Genomic DNA, 20,202 nt, shown 5'->3' with positions numbered 1-20,202 from the left:
TTCGCGGGTCTATAACGTGCTTCTTAGTCGCCGGCCTCGGTTTTATTCAATCAAGCTTCGGCGGTACAGGGAGGGCATGACTAGGCGACCTCCTCTCGAGTATACGGAATCCCAATGCTTAACCCCCTTTGAAGAGGACGATAAAAGTACGGTTTCCTACATTCATGGTTTCCATATGCCCATGCTTCATCTACGTCGTGGGCTACAGAAAAGCGCCATCAGAAACAATGACAACATTCGGAAAACCTGATAGGACGACGTACGCTCCCCCCAAGCACAAACTTGGAACTTCCCCGTGTCCATCATTCTGGATAACCTGTCTTCGACATAGGTTCGGTCCCGGTCTTGAATCGGGTCTCCTCGAAGTGAGAGTGCGAGGTGAATAAAGGGAAGAGAAGGCAAAGTGAGCCAGTGGGACTGTAAATCGAGGAGCGTGTCGATAATAGGAAGGCGGGCGAATTCAACATTTCCAATGACAGATCCGAGGAGGTTCATTTGAAGGTAGAATGTTTTCAGAGATGTGAGGGAAGCCAACTGCTTCAACCACGGCGCAATCACAATGTCGTTCGAAGGGCCTTCCGAGTCATCGTCCCGCACAGGAAAGGTCTCCCAAGCAACTGGGATATTGAAATAGATTTCTTCAAGCCTCTTGAAAGGAACCGGCGCATCTTTCGTCAACCGCGTAAGTGCACCTGTAAACCTGGCATTAAAACATGTATGGGCCCGGGATGGATACAAGTCAGAACCCACCGAGGTGATGCCAATTGAAGGCAACGTGAAGCCTCTCCAACGTCCCAGAACATGCGACAAGGAAGTCATAAAAAGCCTGGTGGGGTTGTACCCATTCGTGCTCCTCATGACCACGACAGTGCTCCCAGCAGTCCAGCGTGAGCGCTGTCAGATTACTCGAGACAACTTGTTGAGAAAACCGCACGTCTTTCAACGCCGCCATGAAGAAATTCTGGATATCCACCGGTTTCCCTGGTTTAACCCTCCAAACCCTGGGCTTTGGCCGCTCGAGGTTGTCTGAACCGGCGTTGGACTTCCCAACAATTTCGTCCTGTTCATCGATTTCCCCAAATCCAACCTGGACCAGATCCAGGAACTGTAAATTCGGGAACTGGGCGAGGAAACGAGCAGGGAAGACACTGAAATCCCTGAGATAAATCTGTCGCATCTTGGGGAGGACCGCATCATAGTTCAACTCGACCAGAGCGCTCAAATCCAATGGCGGACCAAACACTTCCACGTCAAACTGCTCCAAATTGACGAGGAGCGGGAAGCAGCGGTGGAAGAGACGAGTGGGCAGAGCGTCATTCTCTTGGCAACGGTGAAATCGAACGTCAAGAAGCCTGACACAGTCGGCTAATCGATGGGAACTCTCGAGCACGTCCAGCAGTGATTGCAATTTGGCCGTTTCCAATGCTTCCGCCGTGTGGTAGTTGTTAAAGTCGAACTCCGCGAAAGAGATTTTTGAAAAGAGTCGCTTCTGACAGGCATTGCGGAAGTGGTTGGAAATGAGGGAGCATGCCTTCCAGGAGTCTGGCCCCAGCGAATCCAGGATTACCCCCAAAATCTCTTGTGGGATGTCGGAGATGCCTGCAGCTCGGGACATTGAATGGGACCGTGCTGGAAATTGGGTCAGTTTGGAACAGTTTCAGTCCAATGCACATACGCTGTGAGAGGCGAATTCTCTGTGCTAGACGCCCCTTGGTGGTTACGGTGCTCAAGAAAGGTGGGCTTTGGGTGGATCACCGTCGATAGGACCCGATTCCCAGACGCCATCAGACAGTGATCGTTTGCATCAACGTCACAACGTACGCTTCCAAGCCTTTACGAGTGCAGGCCTTCAAGGAGGAGGAATGGGAAAGACATCGACCAGGAGTCCTGGATATCAAGCCATGTTGGCTCCACTACAAGTGTGAATGTAAAAGGCCATGGAATTCTTCACTTTAGGTTCCCGAGAAAGATGTTCTGGCAGACCTCCGACTCGGGGGTCCCACTCTCAACTCCATCCCCCATCCCCTTCGAGGCTGAACGGCTTCAACAGGTCCACATACACAGCACAGTGGGGAATCAGAACAGTATGCACATCCGGAAAGGCACAAATAGAAAGTGCTATCTAGAGCGGGTGTGTACAGACGTGAAATGTTTGACTAGGGTTACAACAAACAATGGTGGGGAGGGCGTCAGAGGGAGAAAACCGATCCAGGACCGACTCTGGTTACCGAGAAAGCACAGCAATGACTTCCAGAGAAGCACATCACGTTTCATCTCGACGGCCAGACATGTACGACAGAGATGTAAAGGCAAGGAGGACTGGAGTGGGGGTACGGGTAGGTAGATACAGTGAACCAGGAGGAAAAAAAGGTAAGACACAGCGGGAAACACTACAAATACATGTTTTTGTCAATCAACAAAAAAGCCACGCTGACAAGACTGTGAACTCGATACTGTACTACGAAGAAAGGATGGGGAATGTACATGTACTATAAGAATTTGAGTGAGTTTCGAGGCGTATGGGATGTTGCTACCAACCGACTAACTAGATACGTAGTAAAAAGTGGCGACGTTGCAGAAAAACAGTCGCGTGTGCCTGATATAATCGCACAACAGACAACAGAAGGATAGGGGAAAACGACAGTGAGAACAAGACCAAGAAGACGATAACAAGGTCGGAGTACTGTACCGGAAGGAAGTGACGAGAGAACAAACGGGCAAAGAAGGGATTAAAACAGGAAACAAGAAAAGAAGTGAAATGAGAATCCTTGGACCATAAAACCACAACAGGATAGAATAGAAAACTCGCAAGTCTTCGTAAACGCCGAGAAGAGGAAGAGCGGAGAACGAGAAGAGGCTGAAAGAAGAGAACAGAATAGGAAAAGAAACGAGAACGTCGCGTCATGAACAACATGAGAGTATCCGCAAGCAAAGAAAAGGAAACGATAATATAAAAAGGGGGTTGTCGGGCAAATTACAAAGTTCATCATGCTTGACGATAGTTGGTGAGTTGTGTGTGGATGATGCATTTGGATGGTAATACAGATTGCAGGTTTGCGTGGTTGCTGAGGTAGGCACAGCCAAAGCCATCCTTGTTGTAAATTTGAGGGATGGAAGATGAGTATGTGGGTCCCGGGGAAGAAATCCAGGGAGCAGAACAGTTTCCTTTGGCTGGTTGCACCGATCTTGCTCACGCCGACCTGGTCATATACCGATGATACAAATCATCGACAAATGCCCTATCGGACTACAAGGGCAAATTGTCAGCCTCCAAGGTCATGAAATGAAAACAAAGGACAACATACATGAAGCAAAGCCATAACCTGATGGACAAACTGTTCCTTCTCCATCTTCCCCACAGTTCTAGAGTTGTCGACGCCGTCCAAGGCGGTAATAATACAGTTCTTCGTAACTTCTTTGTCTAATGGATACTGATTCTTCGTCGCACTGGCACCGTTAGTGCCAGCCTGTTGCTTCTTTCCGGATTGATTTCCATTCATCCCAATCATTGGGTTGGGCTTCGCAGACATAGTCGGCGTAGCGGCTTCGACCACAACCTGCCCCTGTCCTTTGCTGCTGCGACCCGATGATGACGTGGGAGGGTGGACTTGGGAAGGTGAGACAGGAGGCGACGGCGAAGCAGGCGGTGACGCAAGTTGTTGACGTCGTGCAGCAGCTTGGGCAGTATAGTTCACAACATACTCCGGCATCTCCCACGTCTTCTCGATCTCTGCCCTCTCCTTAGCATCTCGTTCCCGACGAGAAGCCTTTCTCCTTCCTTTGGAGCCCTTCTCTCGGCCATTGACATTCCTCTGCTGGTGGTTTCCATCGTCATAGTAAGTGTTCGGGTGGCCGTTGAGCTGTCCGTTGTTCTTCGAAAACACTTTCGACAGTGCATCTGGATTGCTCAAGATGCTCGTATCTTCAAAGTCGAGTTCGACGATGTCGTCATTGCTCCCCTGGCTCTGGCTGTCGGCGGCATGCGAAGCTGAATATGGCCACAGCTCCGAATCCGACTCGAAAGGCACCAACTCCCTATTTGCCCTTGGTTTGACGTAGCTAGTCACAGGAGTTGTGGATAACGTCGAATCTGCAGGCTGTGGTTGTCCTCGGACAGTGGCGATGGATGATACACTCTCGATGGCGGAAGGGGCAAAAGCACGAGGGGTGACGTCGCCCTTGATACGGCCGAGCTTATTCCTTGCCACGTCCGGTACCCCTAATAAGCCTGAATACCCCATTGTAGATGCAGGTCGCGATTCTCCCGAGCCGTGACCAAATTGACCAGGTGAGAGATTACCGTCACTTTCCTCCTCATTATCCCCGTCTCTGGATGTCGTGGTCGAACGAGCACTGGTGGATGCAACCGAAGCTGAGCGAGAAGGGGGAAGACCGAGCAGAGTGGAGATAACATCTTGGTTAAGAATCTTTGTCCCATTTGACACTGTGGGTGTGGGCGAGTATATCTTGGGCTGCTGGGGCGGCGGCGACTGGATTGTGGATTGTGTTTGGGCCGAGGCAAAGATGGTGTCGAGCAGATTGAGACCGGTGGGTGCAGGGCAGGATGGCGCAGGAGCAGGGGGCGGTACAATAAGCTTTGCGAATAGCGATTCAACAGTGTTGGGGGTCACTTGAGATTCAGGTGGAGGGGCATGTTGTTGTGGAGCAGCGACAAGTTTAGCAAATAGCCGCTCGACGTCAGACTCCGCCGGTTTGGACGACTCGCTCTCGGAGCACGACTCCTGCGACGCTTCGGCACTGGTGGTATTCTGCGACGATGCTGAACGAGGTACAGCTCTAAGGCGGTTTGGAGGCGGAGGATGACCGGGACCGTAGCGGAATTCTTCAGGGTAAGGCTCATTCCGTTTGATGTAAGAGTGAAGTCTGGACCCCATAAGCCTTGATAACGTTCGGGAAAGAACTCACTCACCGCTGCATGACCTGGCTAAGGGGTTCCCTATTGCCATCCGAATGATACCACAAACCCATCAAAGAATGCTCTCCCTTCATGTCGTGTGTTAGCGATTCTACATCCGGAACGATGTATCGCTCGTCGAACGGGCCCGGCATGGGCTCACCCCCTAAGGAAGCTTTGAGGTTGGCCAATCGGTCGTTGGTGAACTGGGCGAAGTGACGGATCGCCAGGATTTGGCCCTGTGCACTGAGATAGTCTTCAGGGTACAGCCTGGAGATATAGTCTTGACTTCCTGCACGATTCAAGATATAGAACCCATATGGTGGGTATGTACTCCTGCAAGACAATCAGTCAGTACTCTGTCCACCCGAAATCGCTCGTGGCAGGACCGTTGGGGAGCTCCAACCGCACCTGCCAGCGTCGGCCACAAAGGTTGAACTCGTTGGTCGGCCTTCCCAGGATCGCCTTGAACATCGTTGGAACAGCGTCGACCCCGTGGCACTTGCGCACCGAGCATCAGACAGAACACGAAACTCACGATTCGAACAGGAACATGCTTCCTTCGCACCCAATCTTCTCCCACTTTGTGTTTAGACATTGATAGACGCAGATATGGCTGAACTGGTCAAAGATAGAAATAATTGTTGGGTCCCGGCGTCGTAACACCTTGAGGTTGTGCTGGTATCTCGCCTCTGGTGCCATCCCGAGACTAGGTGGGGCCTGGACGCTTTCTGAACTCGGTGGTGGTTCTGGGACCAGTCTTTCCGCAGACTTTTGGTGCTTGATGGTTCCATTCGTTGGTGGTTTGGATTTCGGCGATTTGTGGGCGTTCCTGCGTTGAGGAGGCCCCATGGTCGTGTGTGTGTGTGTATGTAGCGTGCAGGTAATTGGGAAGAAATAAACCTTGTAAACCTGGTCTTCGCGAGCACAACTCCAGTTCAGAGACCGCCGGCTATTGCCGGATTGGGGCTCGTGCTGTAGTGCTTGGTTCTGAGAACTGCACAGGTTAAACACAGCCAGAAATCATTGTTCCCCTCTTCCAAATGTCTTTATCTACAAAAAATCTCCTGTTTTGGCTGCCGATAACGAGGACGACGCCTACAGGGTCGAGCGTGTTTCACGCCACCAGAACAAGGACGTCACAGCCACAATGCTTAAGTAACCCATCACCAGAATTTCCCTGAATTTGGTCCGTCATCAGTAGAGCTCGCTGTTGTCCAGCTCGACGCGCGAAGAACGACCAACACAACGACACTCGGAGAACCTAGCGCGCAGTCGACAACGAGGAATGCGTCTCACACAAACCCTTTTCCGTGCGGTCCAGAGGCCTGTGCTGGACAGAGCCATCACGGACGGTCCCGCGCTGAGCAGCGGTATTGCAATCGTCCGCAAGGTCCTCAAGGAAAACCCAAAGCCTGAGGGATGGAGGACGAACGAGATCTACGAATTGGCGCTGAAGGAACCTGCTCCTGAAGGCTTCCATACCGCACTGCCCGTCGAGAACATCCCCGTACCGCCTCCGAACCCAAGCCACCCCATTCGATCCAAACAGTGAGTTGGCCGACAGAATATCGCCGGCTCAAGGCTGAATATACGTGTCTAGATTCTTGAAGGAGGTCCTTGCGCATATGCAAGGTCTCAAGGATATCCAAATGACCCGTGAAGTCCGCACGCGAGAAGGCTCCTCCACGCAAACGCCAGTTTTCGTCTGGAAGACCATGGAGAAGCGGACGAGGACCCCACGACCCGTCGTCGAGAGGCCGCCGACTGTATCTCAAGCTGTCGGAGGACACGAGGATTGGAGTCATTTGAGCCGGCGACGACTGCGCGCTAGGAGAGCGAAGATTCTCAAAATGGTCCACGACCTCAAGGGAACAGAGATCCAACTCGTTTCATAGACACCCTTTCTTTTTTTTTCCTTTGCTATGGTGGGTTGCCTCTCTTCGTGGTCTAGCGTTTACTGACTTCCCATGATAGTTCATATAATACACTATAATGCACAGCTCTTGTTACCTCGAGGGTCAGCTATGAACTGGGAAAGGACCGAGTGCCGAAGGCTATTTTCTCTGCACAGTATAGCTTTTACGAACGGTAACCAACACCTTCTACTTCAAATCTAGCAGGCCAATAAAGATATCCAAAAGCCACCCAAGAGTCCCTTGCAACGTTTAACATCACCGCGTAGCATTACCCGCACTCACACTACACTCCGCCTCCCAATCCTTCGGTACAAACTGTTCCACCCGTTCCTTGAACGCCTCCAAAGTACAAAACTCTGGCCGTCCCGGCAGATGCTTGCCCTCCTTCGCGCAAATAGGCAACGACATATCCTTGTTCTGGTGGCGCATTCGGACGTCTGCTCACAGAGACGATCGTTAGAATACGGCATGAACAAATTGAGGAGAGGAGTTCGACGCACAATACTTGGGCTTGGCGGAACCCTTCATGCGAGAAAGCAATGGCGTCTGTGCGCCGTTGTTGCCTTCCGCCACTTCTCCAGAGGAAGCGCTCGAAGCTGTGCCTGGGTCTTTGAACAATTCAAACGTCACTGAAGCAGTGAACGCAGGCCACCTAGACACAGACGCTGATCAGCTCTCCGTTCAAACTCGCAAGACGGCACAGCAACATACTTGTCGTCGAACACATCAAGCGTCGAGCAGATGGCTGCAATAGCCGTATCGTGAGTACTGTGTACAAGGAACTTCAAGCCCTCTGGGTTAGTATTGGGAGTGGTATCTTTGTTCGAAATCCGGTTTTGCATTTTGGTGAGCATGTCGTCGAAAAGCCTGCCCATTCCTAGTCGGCGGACTTCTTCGGTTTTGTCTGAGGGGGTTGTTAGGTTGGGAAAGGGGAGTAAAATGAGATACGGTGGGAGCTTACATCCTAAAAAAAACAGGTCAGTGATTAAGGGAATGCAGAGAACATGAAGGGGATCATACCAGAGAACCATTCGCTAACAACGGCTCTTTCCTATACCTTTCAATCAGTGACCATGTATAAAGGCCCAAGACGCGACACGCACGATATCATCCACAATACTCTTATCCTCAAACTCGGGCGGGACCTTGATCCCATGAGCAATAGCAGCCCTCACCTAACCGCCAAAGCCGCAATGTCAGCACACGATAAGCCTACTGCGATGTGAAATACCTACGGTATCCAAAATACCAGATGCCCTGGGCCGGCCATCGATTCGAATAGGATTACCGTTGATGTACTTTGAGAGCTTAGAGTCCAATCGCTCCAACGTCGGGTTGAACGCGTCCGCTGCGGCTGTTTACCCGCTCCTCGTCAATCCAGCTAGTCTAGTACATTAAAGACCTCACATACCCTTCGCGAACCCAATCTGCAGTGCCTCCAATCTCTTGCACGAATACGTGTTACCAATCAAGTTCTCGTCCCGCCCGTTCCTGCGTGTGGTAAACAAACGACGAGGTCAGCTCCAGAGGCCAAAACATGTAACATGTGCATGACCACATACCGAACGCGAATCACAGGAACAGCATTCGGCAAACACTTGTCATTGGGATATAGCCCTCTAATGATCTCCTGCAAACTCTCCGTCGTGCGGGGCACATTGGTCGTGCGGAAATACACCGTTGAAGGGTTGGCGAGTGTTGAAGGGATGAAGCCTAGTCTGCAAACGGGATAGTCGATGTAGTGACAGGCCAAAATATCATTTTGGAGCGAAAAGATGTGTTTCGCGCAGAGGGTTTTAGAAGGTTCCAGGAAATCAAATGGTTGAGCAAAGAACGGTATGAAGACATGGAAAGGATGCTGAAAGCGAACCTGTCGATGTAGAGTCGTCGGAGGTTGGCGCCGAAATTGTATGTCGTCTATTCAAGCACAGAAATGACCATGAGCTCTATCTTTGCCCTTTACTATTTATAAATGGCGAAACTCACATGCCGTCCCAAATCCGTCAATTCTCCCAACAGACTGAGAATAAGGGTGTCAGCATTTCCAGTCTTGAAGCCCAGCAAAATACAACTCACCATTCTCCTTCAAACGCCTTCCCATCCTTCCTCTCCACAATCTTCCTCGGCTGTAGCAAGCTCTCAATCTGTCTAAGCCTCAGCAGCTTGTACTCCCCAGCACTCGACAGCGCCTCTCCACCAAGCCCAGAATCCTTCGAGCCCATACTGAGCATGTCGCAAACAGCACTACCGAATCTTTGCGCGGTATGGCACATATTCCAGTGTTCCGGGACGTTCGCAGGTGGGCCTGCAAGTCGAACACCGACCGGTGTCCGTTCGCCTGGTGTATCGCATTCCGTTGAGACCCACAATCCCGGGAAGAATATTGAGGAAGAAACACACCATGGCGCACATAGACATGTACCTGCTCCAAGGTCAATGGAGCTGGCGCTACAGGGTATTCCTCCACCTCCAGAGGCACTTGCGGGTATCGGTACGCCAACGAAGATGCCCAATCACTCGGATCGATCGAGGCACCTGGTCCATCGCTTCCTTTAGGGAATCCAAAAGGCATGGTATCAAACGGCTCTCCTTCCTCTTCTGAACCTTCCTTAAAACCTAGTGGCTCTCGAAACTGTCCTTGAAGCTCGTATGGGGCCGCCTCGCGTCCGTTAGCGTTAGCGTTGACGTCGTTGTCGTTGACGTTGGTTTTGGCGTCGTTCGTGGAGCAGTTGACTGATGTGACCGCCACACAGAGGTAAAGAACCGTAATTAGGAGAACCCGAAATTTAGAAGTGAGGGGTAGCGGGGTCATATAACTTGAACCCGGTGTGGTAAAAGGTTCTGCAGAGTCCTGGTGCCGGCGTGTAATCATGATGAGCTTCCGTGACTGAAATACCGCAGGTAGAAGATAGAAGACGAAGAGTAAAAGAGACTGGGAATAACACAACAAACTCCTGACATATAAATCACTTTCGAAGTTCCACCATGTACTCACCCGGCACAACGGGATCAACGTCAAAACACCGCGGTATCGTCGGCAATGCTGATTCGGACTTTACTCTCGTCGAAACAGCCTTTTCTGCGCGTCGAAAGCGATTTTGGTCGTTGTTGGGTTTGCGGTTGTGAAAAGAAAAGGCTGGAAACGGAATCAAGCCTGCAAACGCGACGAGTGTGATTGACAACGGGGGCTTCGGGCCTGTGGCAGTGATGAGTCGATGGTGGGTTGCCCATTTGACGAGTTTGCGGACAGGAAAGAGGGAGTTAAAGTCCACTCTGAGGGAGCATAGAGCGCCATAGCTAGCGGCCTGAGCCAAGTGAAGGATCCTCAACAATGACCGAGAGGTTGAGGCTGATAATTGCGTCACGACGAAAGTTGAACAGCGTTTCAGAAGGACTTCTATTTTAGAGAAGCTTTTTTTAAACTCGGTCAGGGGCAGGCCTGCGAGAAACTATGGGAAGGGATCTCTCCCAGCCAAAGAAACTTTAGATTTGGCGCCAACCGTGTGTGGTGGTTGCAGGCAAGCCTCATAGGCGCCTATAGTTAAAATGCCATCCCGAATCTCATCCTGACCGCGGATGGCATATCGCGAAGGTACTCGACCATGCAGCTTTCCTAGGGACCATTGGAAGAACGCGCAAGACTCCCGTGTACAGCATTCGAGAGGAGAAAGAAAAGTACATAGCTCTATATTATAGAAAGTTCGAAAACAGGTAGGCTAGGAAAGAACGACGGGCTATTCATACATTCAGATCACAAAACACAAAACGATTAATTCACTACTCTCCAAACCAAGCACAAAGGCCATCATATACGACAAAGATAATACCACTGCTTGGGATAGCTCTCGCAACAGTCATCCCACACCCAGCATACAACCCCCGAACCCCATGTATCTTATACATCTTCATCGCCGTCCGCCAAAACCCATGCTTCGTCGTCGCCCTCCCCAGCCTCTTCCCCTTACCCCCTAGCCCACGCATCTCCTCCTCAGTCTGGATCGCACTCTTCACGGTGTCGGCAGGATATAGAACGACTGCACCAGCAGCACCCGCCATCGCACCCGACACCGCGCTCTCCCAAGCCAGCGGCATCATCTCCTTCTTCGTCCTCTCCGTCCCGGAAGATCCCAGCCGTCTCTCGACCAGCGCGCGGGCAACATACTCTTTGACGATGAACCACGCCATGCTGCCGCCTGTTTCGCGGAAGAGAGTGCCAGTGTGGCCGAGCCAGAGACCTCGAACGCCGTGGGTAGCGATGATGGATCGGACGAGGGAGATGGCGCCTGGTGGAGCTGTCGAAATCGGTCGCAGAGGGATGGACGCAGTCTTGACTTTGCAAGCCGCCTGGTGGTAGGATCTCTTCCCGTCCACCATCTTCCCCTTGCCCTTGACGGCGGTGGAAGAGGGTAGAGGGGACCGGTGGGGTATCCGACCCGGTACTGCAATTGAGGAGCTGGACCCAGGCCTAGCTAGATTCATCATCTGCACCTGCATTTTGCACTTGACCAGTTCGATGGGTGTCAAAACGAAGCTCGCTACGGAGCCTGCGCCGGCTCCTGCGAGGGCAAGCTGGGGCATCGACAAAGCTTGCTTGGGGTCGAGCTGGGTCTTGCGGATAATGTTCTGGAAGGAGGCATAAGAAAGGAAGAGGGCGGCCGTGACGGCCATTGAACCTGCCAGGGGTGCCGACATGCCCTGCGCAGAGGATCAGGACAGGGAAAACAAAGTGGAGCTCAAAAACATACCCGATAAAGTCCCCTGGCGCCTTCGTCTTTCCAGGTCTGCATCAAGCAGTCCATGGGGCCTTTGAAACGCAGCGCATCCGAAGCGTTCTGGGCAGGCGAAAGCAATTGGGCCTGTAGCCTCACTTTGGCCAAATCGAAAGGGTATTCGAACACCTCGGCCACCATTCCTGCAATCTGAGCGTGAAAACGCATAAGTTATGGATACACACCCAGAGATATACGAATCAACTCACACTTCCAAAGACAATCTCCTTTGTCGCTCCCCTGAAAATATCCTCATCCTCTCCAAAAGAATCCGAGTGTGTGGTATTATTGTTGGATGACTCTTGAAGCGGGCCTACACCGCAGATGCTATCCTTGTCGAGTTGAGGGCCATTGTGGCTCATTTGAAGCCCCTAGCGCCGTCTTGAAAGATCGTGGTATTGAGTTGGTTATGTGGATTGGGTATCCGAATACCGGGTCTTGACTCGACGCTTTGAATGAGTGTCGTGTGGTCGTCGTCGTCGTTCTATCCGTCCTTGTGTCAAACTGAAAAACTTGGTCCAAGTCGGGGATGCGCTAGTCGTCGAGTTCGCTTTGTTTACTGGGCCTCTTGAACTCAACGTTTGCGCATCCTGCGGCTGCGAGGGAGAAATCTTGGAACAACCTTGAGTCGGAAAGCTCCAGCCTCCGGACGGGACGCAACTACGCAAACCTCCGGCAACAAATCGGCATCTTTTTTTTTCGCACTCCGCCAAGACCCGGCCCGGCAAAACACGGTCAGGTGATAGACGCGCTTCCACCTGCCAGCGCTCAGGTCACGGTCCCAAACATAGTTCATTCATTCATCTTTATACTCAACAGCAACCACAAAGACCACAACAATGGTAGCGACAAGATCCAAACGAAACCGTGAAGAGGAAGAAGAAGTCGACGAGGCAGCATTGGACGTGTCGGACGACGACGACGACGCGCCTTTACCCAATTCCTCGCCCGTCAAGAAACGCGCACGACATGCCTCGTTTCCTTCAACACCGCACCCTTCAAAGACCCGGAACCTCTTTATGACCCCCACACACAACAGAGTCCTCCAACAGCTAACGCCTTATCCGATAAATGGTGCACAAGACACGCCTTCGAATCCGTTTGGCAGGAAACGCATCCAAAGCCTCATTCGGTCGCTCCCCCCTGTCACGTCTTTCCGCCACCACTTACCACTACGATTCCAATTTATACGAAAGGACATCCCATATGGTCAAGGCAAAGAGGGGGTATACCGGATCGTCCAGGTGCCTTTGAGCTACACCTTTGTGCACCTGCGCTGCCTCATTGCGTTCTTATTCGGGGTGGAAGTAGGAGAAAGGAGGAGGGTGGACATCAAGGGAAAGGGCAAAGCCTTGGAAGAGGAGGATGATCACTTATTCGAGGTGAAGAAGGATATTGTTCAATCCGACGCGGAGGATAAACCAGGCCACATCAAATCGGGCAGAACGTGGGCGAAGCTGTCGAGTACGCGGGACCCGTGTAGGTGGAAAGCAGAGGAAATGGATGTGGACGAGGAGGAGGACGTCGATGACGCAGATGAAGGATCTAGGGCGAGTGTTGCACCAGACGAAGAGGAGGACTGGCAGTGGAAGGATGAGGAAGACTTTACCCTGCACAACGCGTGGCATGATGGACTGAACCTCAAACGAGGCATTGTATATGTGCGTCTTCCTCTATAATTCTTTGTACCATAAGCTCAAGAACATTTCATTCAGACACATAACCGGACCACACAAGTCCACATCACAATCAACGAATCCCCGGTGGAAAGGCGTGCAGGTAAAGGAAACACACCATACGTCTTCCGAGCCAAGGGACGTGTCTTCCTATGCCCGTCCTGTAAACCCTCTCCTGGCGAGCCAACACCTTCTAACAACGGAGTTGACTCACAACCCAGTCCACCGCTGTCAACGAAACGGAAACCAGGGTCGTCTTTCCAGGAGAAGCTTGCAGCCTCCCCGGCCAAGAAGCTACGTCGCTCCAAATCGGTAAACTTTGGCGGCACCGTGACGATCAAAGCAAGCCCTCCAACAATCGAGCTTTCAGATAGCGAGGACGAGGTCAAGGCTTCTCGGCGGGAAGGCGATTCGTCTCCCAAGAAAGGGGCCCGACCAAGCACCAGCGGGAGCGGTCCAGGAGGCGGTGACAAGGAGAACCCTATTTCTCTCGTCGAGTTGTCAGATAGCGGGAGTGAAGGAGAGAATGAGGGAGGTGAAGGAGACCTTCACGACTTGGATGGAGGCCACCCCTTCCGACGTCTCAACGAAGACGAGGGCGATGATCATGGTGACGAAGAACAGGACGAAGTTGACGAGCTCGACCCGGAGGAGTACGAAGACAGCAGCCCCATTCGAGAGTCGGACTATGACGAGGCTAACGATGCCGACGCTGATGGAGAGGGCGAGGAGGAAGAGAATGTCGAGGCAGACGAAAACCAGGAGGAGGAGGAAGTAGATGAGAATGAGGAACCCCAGGTCTACGACCTTGATGAGGAAGAAGACGATGCCGAGGAACAGCCCAAGGAGGAGGAAATAATCGAGATTGGAGCAGACGACGAAGAAAACTTTGACACACTTCTCTTCTCATCGCGTTGGAACACCCCGGATGATGTCTTCCTCAAGTACCTCCACCAATATATGGGTCCTCCGCCAATCAAGAAGCCGGCGTTTAGACCTCATCCCACCCCCTCGAAGGCACGGAAGGCGTTTAGGTTATTCTCAGATGACGAGGATGACTATGGAGATGGCGACGGGGATATATTGGACGAGGAGGAGGATCCAGGAAACGTTTCAAGTGACTTCCTCGCAACTCCAGGTCTAACATTCGCCGCATCATCGTCTCCACCCAGCAGAGCTCCGCCTGTATCTTCCTCTCCCGTCCGGGACCACCTCTCCTCTTCACCGTTCAAACGGATCACCGCGCCCTCCTCCCCGCCGAACGGCCACTCACGACACAGCTCAACCGCCCCTTCCTCGCCCTCTCAATACCACCACTCCTCCGACTACTCCTACCTAGACTACGATGACGACGACGACGACCACGCTTACTCAACCTCCCGTCCCACCTCAGCCCTCTCCTTCACCTCCTCTCAATCACTCACTGATACCTCCAACCTCCACTTTGCCAAACTCAAGTTTAAGCATACACCGGCGCCACCGAGGAGGAAGGTGCAGAGGATGAGGATTAAGAGGGTGGAGAGGAGGATTGAAAGGTCCAAGAGGCGGAGTATGGGTGCTAGCAATAAAGAAGATGTGGGGAGTGATGACGAGGAGGAGCAGGTGGACCAGCTGGTGGATGATGGTGTTGCGAAGAGCTATGATATCAGTGTCTTGGATGGGTTGGAGGATGAATTGGAAATTTAATGGGGAGAGAAGAATTGTGACGGACTCAACTTAATGTAACCTTTTCTTATGTTATGTTATCTTATACCTGGGATTTTGGGAATTGTGTATACAGCATGATCTTAATATGCCGCTGGGTGGATGCAAATGCGCGAGTTGGCTGCCCACGGTGCCCTTTGCGTAACCTGCTCCGAGTCGGATAACAGATCGCGAGTCCAGTCAGCCCAGACCGTCTTGGCCACCTGTATCGATATCCCCTCTAGAGGACCCTCAATGAACCAGTTCCCAATGCTCCCTTGGGCCCTGTGCATGGTAGTGTAAACAGAGTCAGCGCTGAGTATTTGTTGTTGGCACCTGTGTTCAACGGCCGACTAGCTCAGTTGGTTAGAGCGTCGTGCTAATAACGCGAAGGTCTTGGGTTCGATCCCCACGTTGGCCAATGGTTCCTTTTTTGTTGGGCTCTTCGGATGAGATGGATGCTGCGACACTGCAACTGCGTATCCCAACTCACTGCCTTCTTTTTTTTTTTTTTGTGCCAATTTTGTGCTGATAACATTTATTCAAGCTAGTATAACGTACATGATTTGTTTCTCCCAATTAAGTACCTGTTAGGCTTTGTGCTCCTCGTACCACTACAATCAGACCATCAGTTTGACTCCCTTCGCAGTACTAAAACGACAGACCTTCCCGAGGAAACGAGCCGAATCTTTGGGGTATCGTTTGAACGTCTTGTAATCGACATAGGTCACTCCGAAACGAGTTCGGTAGCCATCAGCCCATTCAAAGTTATCCAGCAAACCTGTAAATGTCATCAGGCAGTCGTACCGATTTGCAAATCGGGAAACACTTACTCCAGGCGAAGTACGATTTCACTGGTACTTTGTCGATATTGATGGCTTCCAGGAGTGCTTGTGTGTATCCGCGGAAGTACTCAACGCGGTCTTTGTCGTGGATGGCTTCTTCAACCGGGAGGTCGTTTTCGCCTTTGGCTGGGAAACCGTTCTCCGTGACGCTAGGTGTTGGTTTAGCAGGGGGTCCCTGTGCTTAGTTCCGGTGAAAACGTACTACACCGGTACTTGGTAGGTCTGCCCAGAGATAATGCGGTTAATTCGCTTTCAAGCTAGCTTTTCGACCAACTCGCCTTCCATAGATATCCCAGGAGCTGTAGCAAACGCGTCAGTGATAGCGTGACATCAAGGCGCCTGGAGACTTGCCTTTCGGAATCCAGTAGGGTCTATTTGTGACAAATTAGCCGGGACAAAGCACCAACGAACGCCAGCGGGACTTACAGTCCTGCAGCCAAGCCACATGCGCTACAAGCGTGCTGTTTAGCCTTCGAATCTCCATGACTCCACACGAAACTTACAATGTCTCCCCAATTCTGTTCCATCCTTCCTCTTGAAAGTCGACGTCGTCTTACCCTTGAACGAGTCAGATCCAGCATCCTCTATAATCGATTTTAGAGCCCGTGGTCCTCAACAGCGGCAAGTGGAAAGCTCACGGATTAAATTCGATGAATAGGTGTTGAGTCCCAGGAAGTCCGCGGATCCCTTGACAACGGCGATGTCTTCCTCTGAGAACTGAGGAATGGCACCGTTCGAGATGTCTTTCATGGATGGTGGATAGTGCCCTTTGAAGATGGGGTCTGCGAACCAGCCCAAGCGGGCGTCGAATGCTCGCTGAGTAGCAGCGGCATCTGCGAGGAGCATCGAAGTTGAGAGAACCGCGGAAGAAGGGACAGCTCTAAAGGCAGGACGACTCTAGCTCACCTTTCTCTTCGTCGTATGGCTCGTACCAGAAGGTATCCAGTGTGATGCCGATGGACCCTTTCTGAGAAGAGAATTCTTCTCTGTAAGCCTTGACCGCGTAAGCATGAGCTAGGATGAGATTGTGCGCAACACTGGAAAAGAGAAAAAGATGTCAGTAGAATTCTTACCGGTCGAAGAAGTGTACCAAAACCTACATGTAGGGTTCCGTCGCAGAGTCACCCTCTGCTGATTTGGCGCGGTTGCTCGATCGTCCGGGAGCGAATACGCCATAGCCATAGCCAAGAACCGAACAGCACCAGGGCTCGTTCAGAGTAATCCAGTGCTTTACTAAATCACCGAATGCCTCGAAACAGACCTGGAAAGGTGAAAGTTGTGAGCTGGACGAGCGTTTGACTCACAGAGCTGAGTATGACTCTACCTTGGCGAAGTGAACGAAGTCGTTGACGACTTCTCGGTTACGCCAGCCACCGTAGCGATCTTCCAATGCTTGAGGGATGTCCCAATGGTATAAGGTCTTCAATTAAAAGTTAGTTTTGGTGACATCCCCGGGAGAGAGGGCCTTACGATGGCTGGAGTTATGTTGTTCTTGACCAGTTCTTCGAGGATGTCCCTATAGAATTTGATCCCTTCTGGGTTGGCGGGGTCTCGTCGACCAGTCACCCCACGTTCATCCTTCCCAGCAGAGAAGTCAATGATTCGAGACCAGGAAACAGAGAACCGATACGAATTGGCGCCATAGGACTTGAGCAACCCAATGTCTTCCTTCCATCGGCGATAATGGTCACAGGCAAACTCCCCGCTGCTCTCATCTGCGATATGGGGTACACCCTCAGGACTTTTGGCGCGAGTGAAGGTGTCCCAGATGGATGGTGTGCGTCCACCTTCGTTTATTGCGCCTTCTATCTGGTAAGCGGCTACAAGGTGGAAAGTTAGGACTTGTCGAATTGAAGGGGGTCGGCGTTGGTTGTATGCTTACCAGTCGCAAAGCCAAACAGAAAGCCCTCTGGTAACTTCAAGTCGGTCATTGTTGTGCGCCAGAAGAGACCTCGCCCCGCCTCACACGAGGAGATGATTAAATAGCAACCAATTCGCCATTGCACAAGCAACCTGTGCGCTCAGGTGTTCACGATATTCCCCCGAGTTTCTTCCGCACTATATAACAGCCTGGATGTGTTCAATACCCTGGTGACTGGTATAAACGGCCCACTGACAGACTTTGTCATCTGTCGTGAGCGTACCAAGAAGACTTGTCACTCCAGGCCAGTCAAAAGAGCGACAATGAAGCGAGCCATCGGAGTGCAAGTACTGGTAGGCTGACTCCTGGAATGTTGCATATCTGTTTAGCCCTGCAAACGTTCCTCGAGATTATGGGACGCAGATTCACACCCATGATTCTGTTGACTTTTGTTGCCCAGCTGCTGACATTCCTGGTCGTGCTGACGGTGGAGGCGGGAAAGGAAAGGCAGGATGGTATCCGCATGCCCAACTTGAATGCCGCGTCGGAGCGCCAAACGTGTGATGAGACCCAACTTCGTTAGCTCCATCCTTCACTGCATCTCCACTCTTCTCAAGTCCCGAATGGTAAATTCATAAAGTACCCAATGCTGTGGTAAGTCAGCTTATTCTGAAAGGCCTTGAAGTGCTACTTGAAAATAGGGGTACCTCAGTTCATTCAGTCGAGGAAGACTGCATGGCAGTCACGCGTCGCGTCGGTATTTTCAAGGGGATCGACGACGAAGACGCCGCAATGGAAGGACGGCGTGTATTGCCCAAATCACTCAAATCACCCTTCTCTTCCCTCGCCGCATCTTTGAAGTGGGAACAAAAAAAAAAGTGCCCCAAAAACGTAGGTTAGCGGGCCTCGCTTCTGGACCCTGAACGTCGCGACTCGAAAGCCCCTGTGTACAAAGGCGCACATGCGTCACAGCAGGCTTCTTGCACCAATTAACTTATATTGTGCCCCAAAATGATTCACTCCAGAGTATGTTCCTGATCCCTTCGAGCATCGAAAGAAGGCCACCGAAGGTCGAGGGTCCCATCACTAGGCTCTAGCTTCAGGCTTCTCGACACAAATTACCCAATAGCCACCTTAAAAACCACTTCTGCCCGCGCACGGGAATCGAAGGCCCTGGGCCTAAGTGCCGTCCAGAATTCGGAGCTCTTCAGTGAGAATGACCATGTGTTAGTGAGGTCATCGCCAGGCGACTGGTATGTAATAAAAGACGAGTTAAAAGCGCACCCTCTTCTCATTCCCCTAACCAACTCCCCCCACTATGTTTCCCTCCTCCAAAAGACTCAGCGCAGTGCTTTCCAGCTTGCTCATCCTTTCCTCCGATGTCGCGTATGGCGTTAAGCGCTACGAGATTGTCAACAACTGCCCGCTCTCCGCGAACCTTTACATCAATCACGATGCTCAAGGGACTCTGGCAGCAAATGGTGGAACCGTGACTCGCGAGTACAGCGACGAATGGGACGGCTACATCTTCACAGACCTCAACCGAGGGAATGCCAGGGACCGAGCAGGCACAATCCGTGCGGGCTTCCTTAACCGAGTGCGTACTTGCGACGACCGTTTCCTGACAATACAACTTTGTCTCATCTCAATTTGCCGTACTATCTTTAGTTCGACTTTTATTGGATCTCATATGATCAGAAATGGCGGAACGTCGGAGTCAGCATTCAGCCTGTCGACGCGGTTCAGGTGAGAAGTCTATTCATTTGACCGTCGCGGTGTACTAGACCACACACTCTCCCTAGGCCGACGGCTTTTGTCGTCCTTTGGAGTGTCTCGTAGACGCCTGTCCCCAAGGCGCACCATACGAGCCCCAGAGGTTCCCTCTTCCTTATGACCCCACCAACGGACCGCCACCAACCCCAATTTATGGGTGCCCAGCAACGACCTACAGAGTCACGTATGTACCAACCTTCCTTCTGAAACGATGGGTCAGAGTGGCTAAAGTCTGTGAAGATTCTGTCCCGACGGAGAGATACCACACCTCCAGCAGGGACCCAACAACATCCATCCAGAGTCGTCGATGGAAAAATGCCTAGACGTCAGAGCCGACCTCTTCGAGAACGGTACACCCGTTCAAATGTCGGTACCAAGCCATATCCTCCTCGTTTCATTCATTTGACATCTTCGAACAGTAACAACTGCGATGATAGTCCAGGCCAGAAATGGGATATCAAACGAGGAGGCCAGCAGATCAGGCTCTATGGAACGAACTTCTGCCTCGACGCCGGGTCCTCAAGTAGGTCCCGTCCAGAATCAGATTTACCGACCCTTGGCTCACCGTGTTTCCCTTCTAGGTCCAGAAGAAGGAGCTCAGGTAACAATCCAGCAATGCTCCGAAGGATCTCCTTCCCAGCAGTGGGACTACGGCACCGACGACAGGATCTCTTTGCCTTCCTCAGGTAAGCGCATCTCCACGTTATTGGGCAAATAATACTAAAGCAACTGCCAGGGCAATGTATTGACTTACTAAATAA

At 51.8% G+C, this 20,202-nt stretch overlaps 8 protein-coding genes and 1 non-coding gene across 9 annotated transcripts; 4 read left to right on the top strand and 5 right to left on the bottom strand.

The window, feature by feature from the left end:
• Positions 1–80: 80 nt before the first annotated feature.
• On the bottom strand, positions 81–1,615 carry CC1G_05253 (hypothetical protein; the record flags this gene model as incomplete). The annotated part of the gene is made up of 3 exons (XM_001840315.1): positions 81–202; positions 264–692; positions 751–1,615. The coding sequence occupies 3 exons, from the start codon at positions 1,613–1,615 to the stop codon at positions 81–83; spliced, it is 1,416 nt and encodes a 471-aa protein (XP_001840367.1).
• Positions 1,616–3,190: 1,575 nt separating this feature from the next.
• CC1G_05252 (hypothetical protein) lies at positions 3,191–5,767 on the bottom strand (the record flags this gene model as incomplete). Its single annotated transcript, XM_001840314.1, has 4 exons — positions 3,191–3,247; positions 3,306–4,884; positions 4,931–5,251; positions 5,454–5,767. 4 exons carry the CDS (start codon positions 5,765–5,767, stop codon positions 3,191–3,193), a joined length of 2,271 nt encoding a protein of 756 aa, XP_001840366.1.
• Positions 5,768–6,203: 436 nt separating this feature from the next.
• Positions 6,204–6,813, top strand: CC1G_05251 (hypothetical protein; the record flags this gene model as incomplete). The annotated part of the gene is made up of 2 exons (XM_001840313.1): positions 6,204–6,466; positions 6,519–6,813. 2 exons carry the CDS (start codon positions 6,204–6,206, stop codon positions 6,811–6,813), a joined length of 558 nt encoding a protein of 185 aa, XP_001840365.1.
• A 276-nt stretch (positions 6,814–7,089) lies between these two features.
• On the bottom strand, positions 7,090–9,706 carry CC1G_05250 (hypothetical protein; the record flags this gene model as incomplete). Its single annotated transcript, XM_001840312.2, has 12 exons — positions 7,090–7,271; positions 7,335–7,486; positions 7,546–7,798; positions 7,855–7,885; positions 7,938–8,009; positions 8,070–8,188; positions 8,246–8,325; positions 8,397–8,552; positions 8,705–8,751; positions 8,821–8,854; positions 8,911–9,172; positions 9,235–9,706. 12 exons carry the CDS (start codon positions 9,704–9,706, stop codon positions 7,090–7,092), a joined length of 1,860 nt encoding a protein of 619 aa, XP_001840364.2.
• Positions 9,707–10,611: 905 nt separating this feature from the next.
• CC1G_05249 (L-ornithine transporter) lies at positions 10,612–11,965 on the bottom strand (the record flags this gene model as incomplete). The annotated part of the gene is made up of 3 exons (XM_001840311.2): positions 10,612–11,529; positions 11,580–11,753; positions 11,813–11,965. The coding sequence occupies 3 exons, from the start codon at positions 11,963–11,965 to the stop codon at positions 10,612–10,614; spliced, it is 1,245 nt and encodes a 414-aa protein (XP_001840363.2).
• A 477-nt stretch (positions 11,966–12,442) lies between these two features.
• On the top strand, positions 12,443–14,965 carry CC1G_05248 (hypothetical protein; the record flags this gene model as incomplete). The annotated part of the gene is made up of 2 exons (XM_001840310.1): positions 12,443–13,264; positions 13,319–14,965. The coding sequence occupies 2 exons, from the start codon at positions 12,443–12,445 to the stop codon at positions 14,963–14,965; spliced, it is 2,469 nt and encodes an 822-aa protein (XP_001840362.1).
• A 344-nt stretch (positions 14,966–15,309) lies between these two features.
• CC1G_20233 lies at positions 15,310–15,383 on the top strand. Its single transcript has one exon. It is a non-coding gene; the product is annotated as a tRNA-Ile (tRNA).
• Positions 15,384–15,552: 169 nt separating this feature from the next.
• On the bottom strand, positions 15,553–17,738 carry CC1G_05247 (beta-glucosidase; the record flags this gene model as incomplete). Its single annotated transcript, XM_001840309.2, has 12 exons — positions 15,553–15,576; positions 15,628–15,743; positions 15,796–15,982; positions 16,010–16,029; positions 16,234–16,257; positions 16,311–16,391; positions 16,446–16,640; positions 16,714–16,844; positions 16,908–17,090; positions 17,112–17,227; positions 17,278–17,627; positions 17,690–17,738. 12 exons carry the CDS (start codon positions 17,736–17,738, stop codon positions 15,553–15,555), a joined length of 1,476 nt encoding a protein of 491 aa, XP_001840361.2.
• A 1,248-nt stretch (positions 17,739–18,986) lies between these two features.
• Positions 18,987–20,159, top strand: CC1G_05246 (hypothetical protein; the record flags this gene model as incomplete). The annotated part of the gene is made up of 6 exons (XM_001840308.1): positions 18,987–19,265; positions 19,337–19,414; positions 19,471–19,625; positions 19,682–19,807; positions 19,861–19,964; positions 20,023–20,159. The coding sequence occupies 6 exons, from the start codon at positions 18,987–18,989 to the stop codon at positions 20,157–20,159; spliced, it is 879 nt and encodes a 292-aa protein (XP_001840360.1).
• Positions 20,160–20,202: the final 43 nt, after the last annotated feature.

The sequence above is a fragment of the Coprinopsis cinerea genome (genome assembly GCF_000182895.1).
Source record: "Coprinopsis cinerea okayama7#130 chromosome 11 map unlocalized cont3.11, whole genome shotgun sequence".
NCBI lineage: Eukaryota > Fungi > Basidiomycota > Agaricomycetes > Agaricales > Psathyrellaceae > Coprinopsis > Coprinopsis cinerea.
This window is presented reverse-complemented; position numbering and strand designations above follow the sequence as displayed.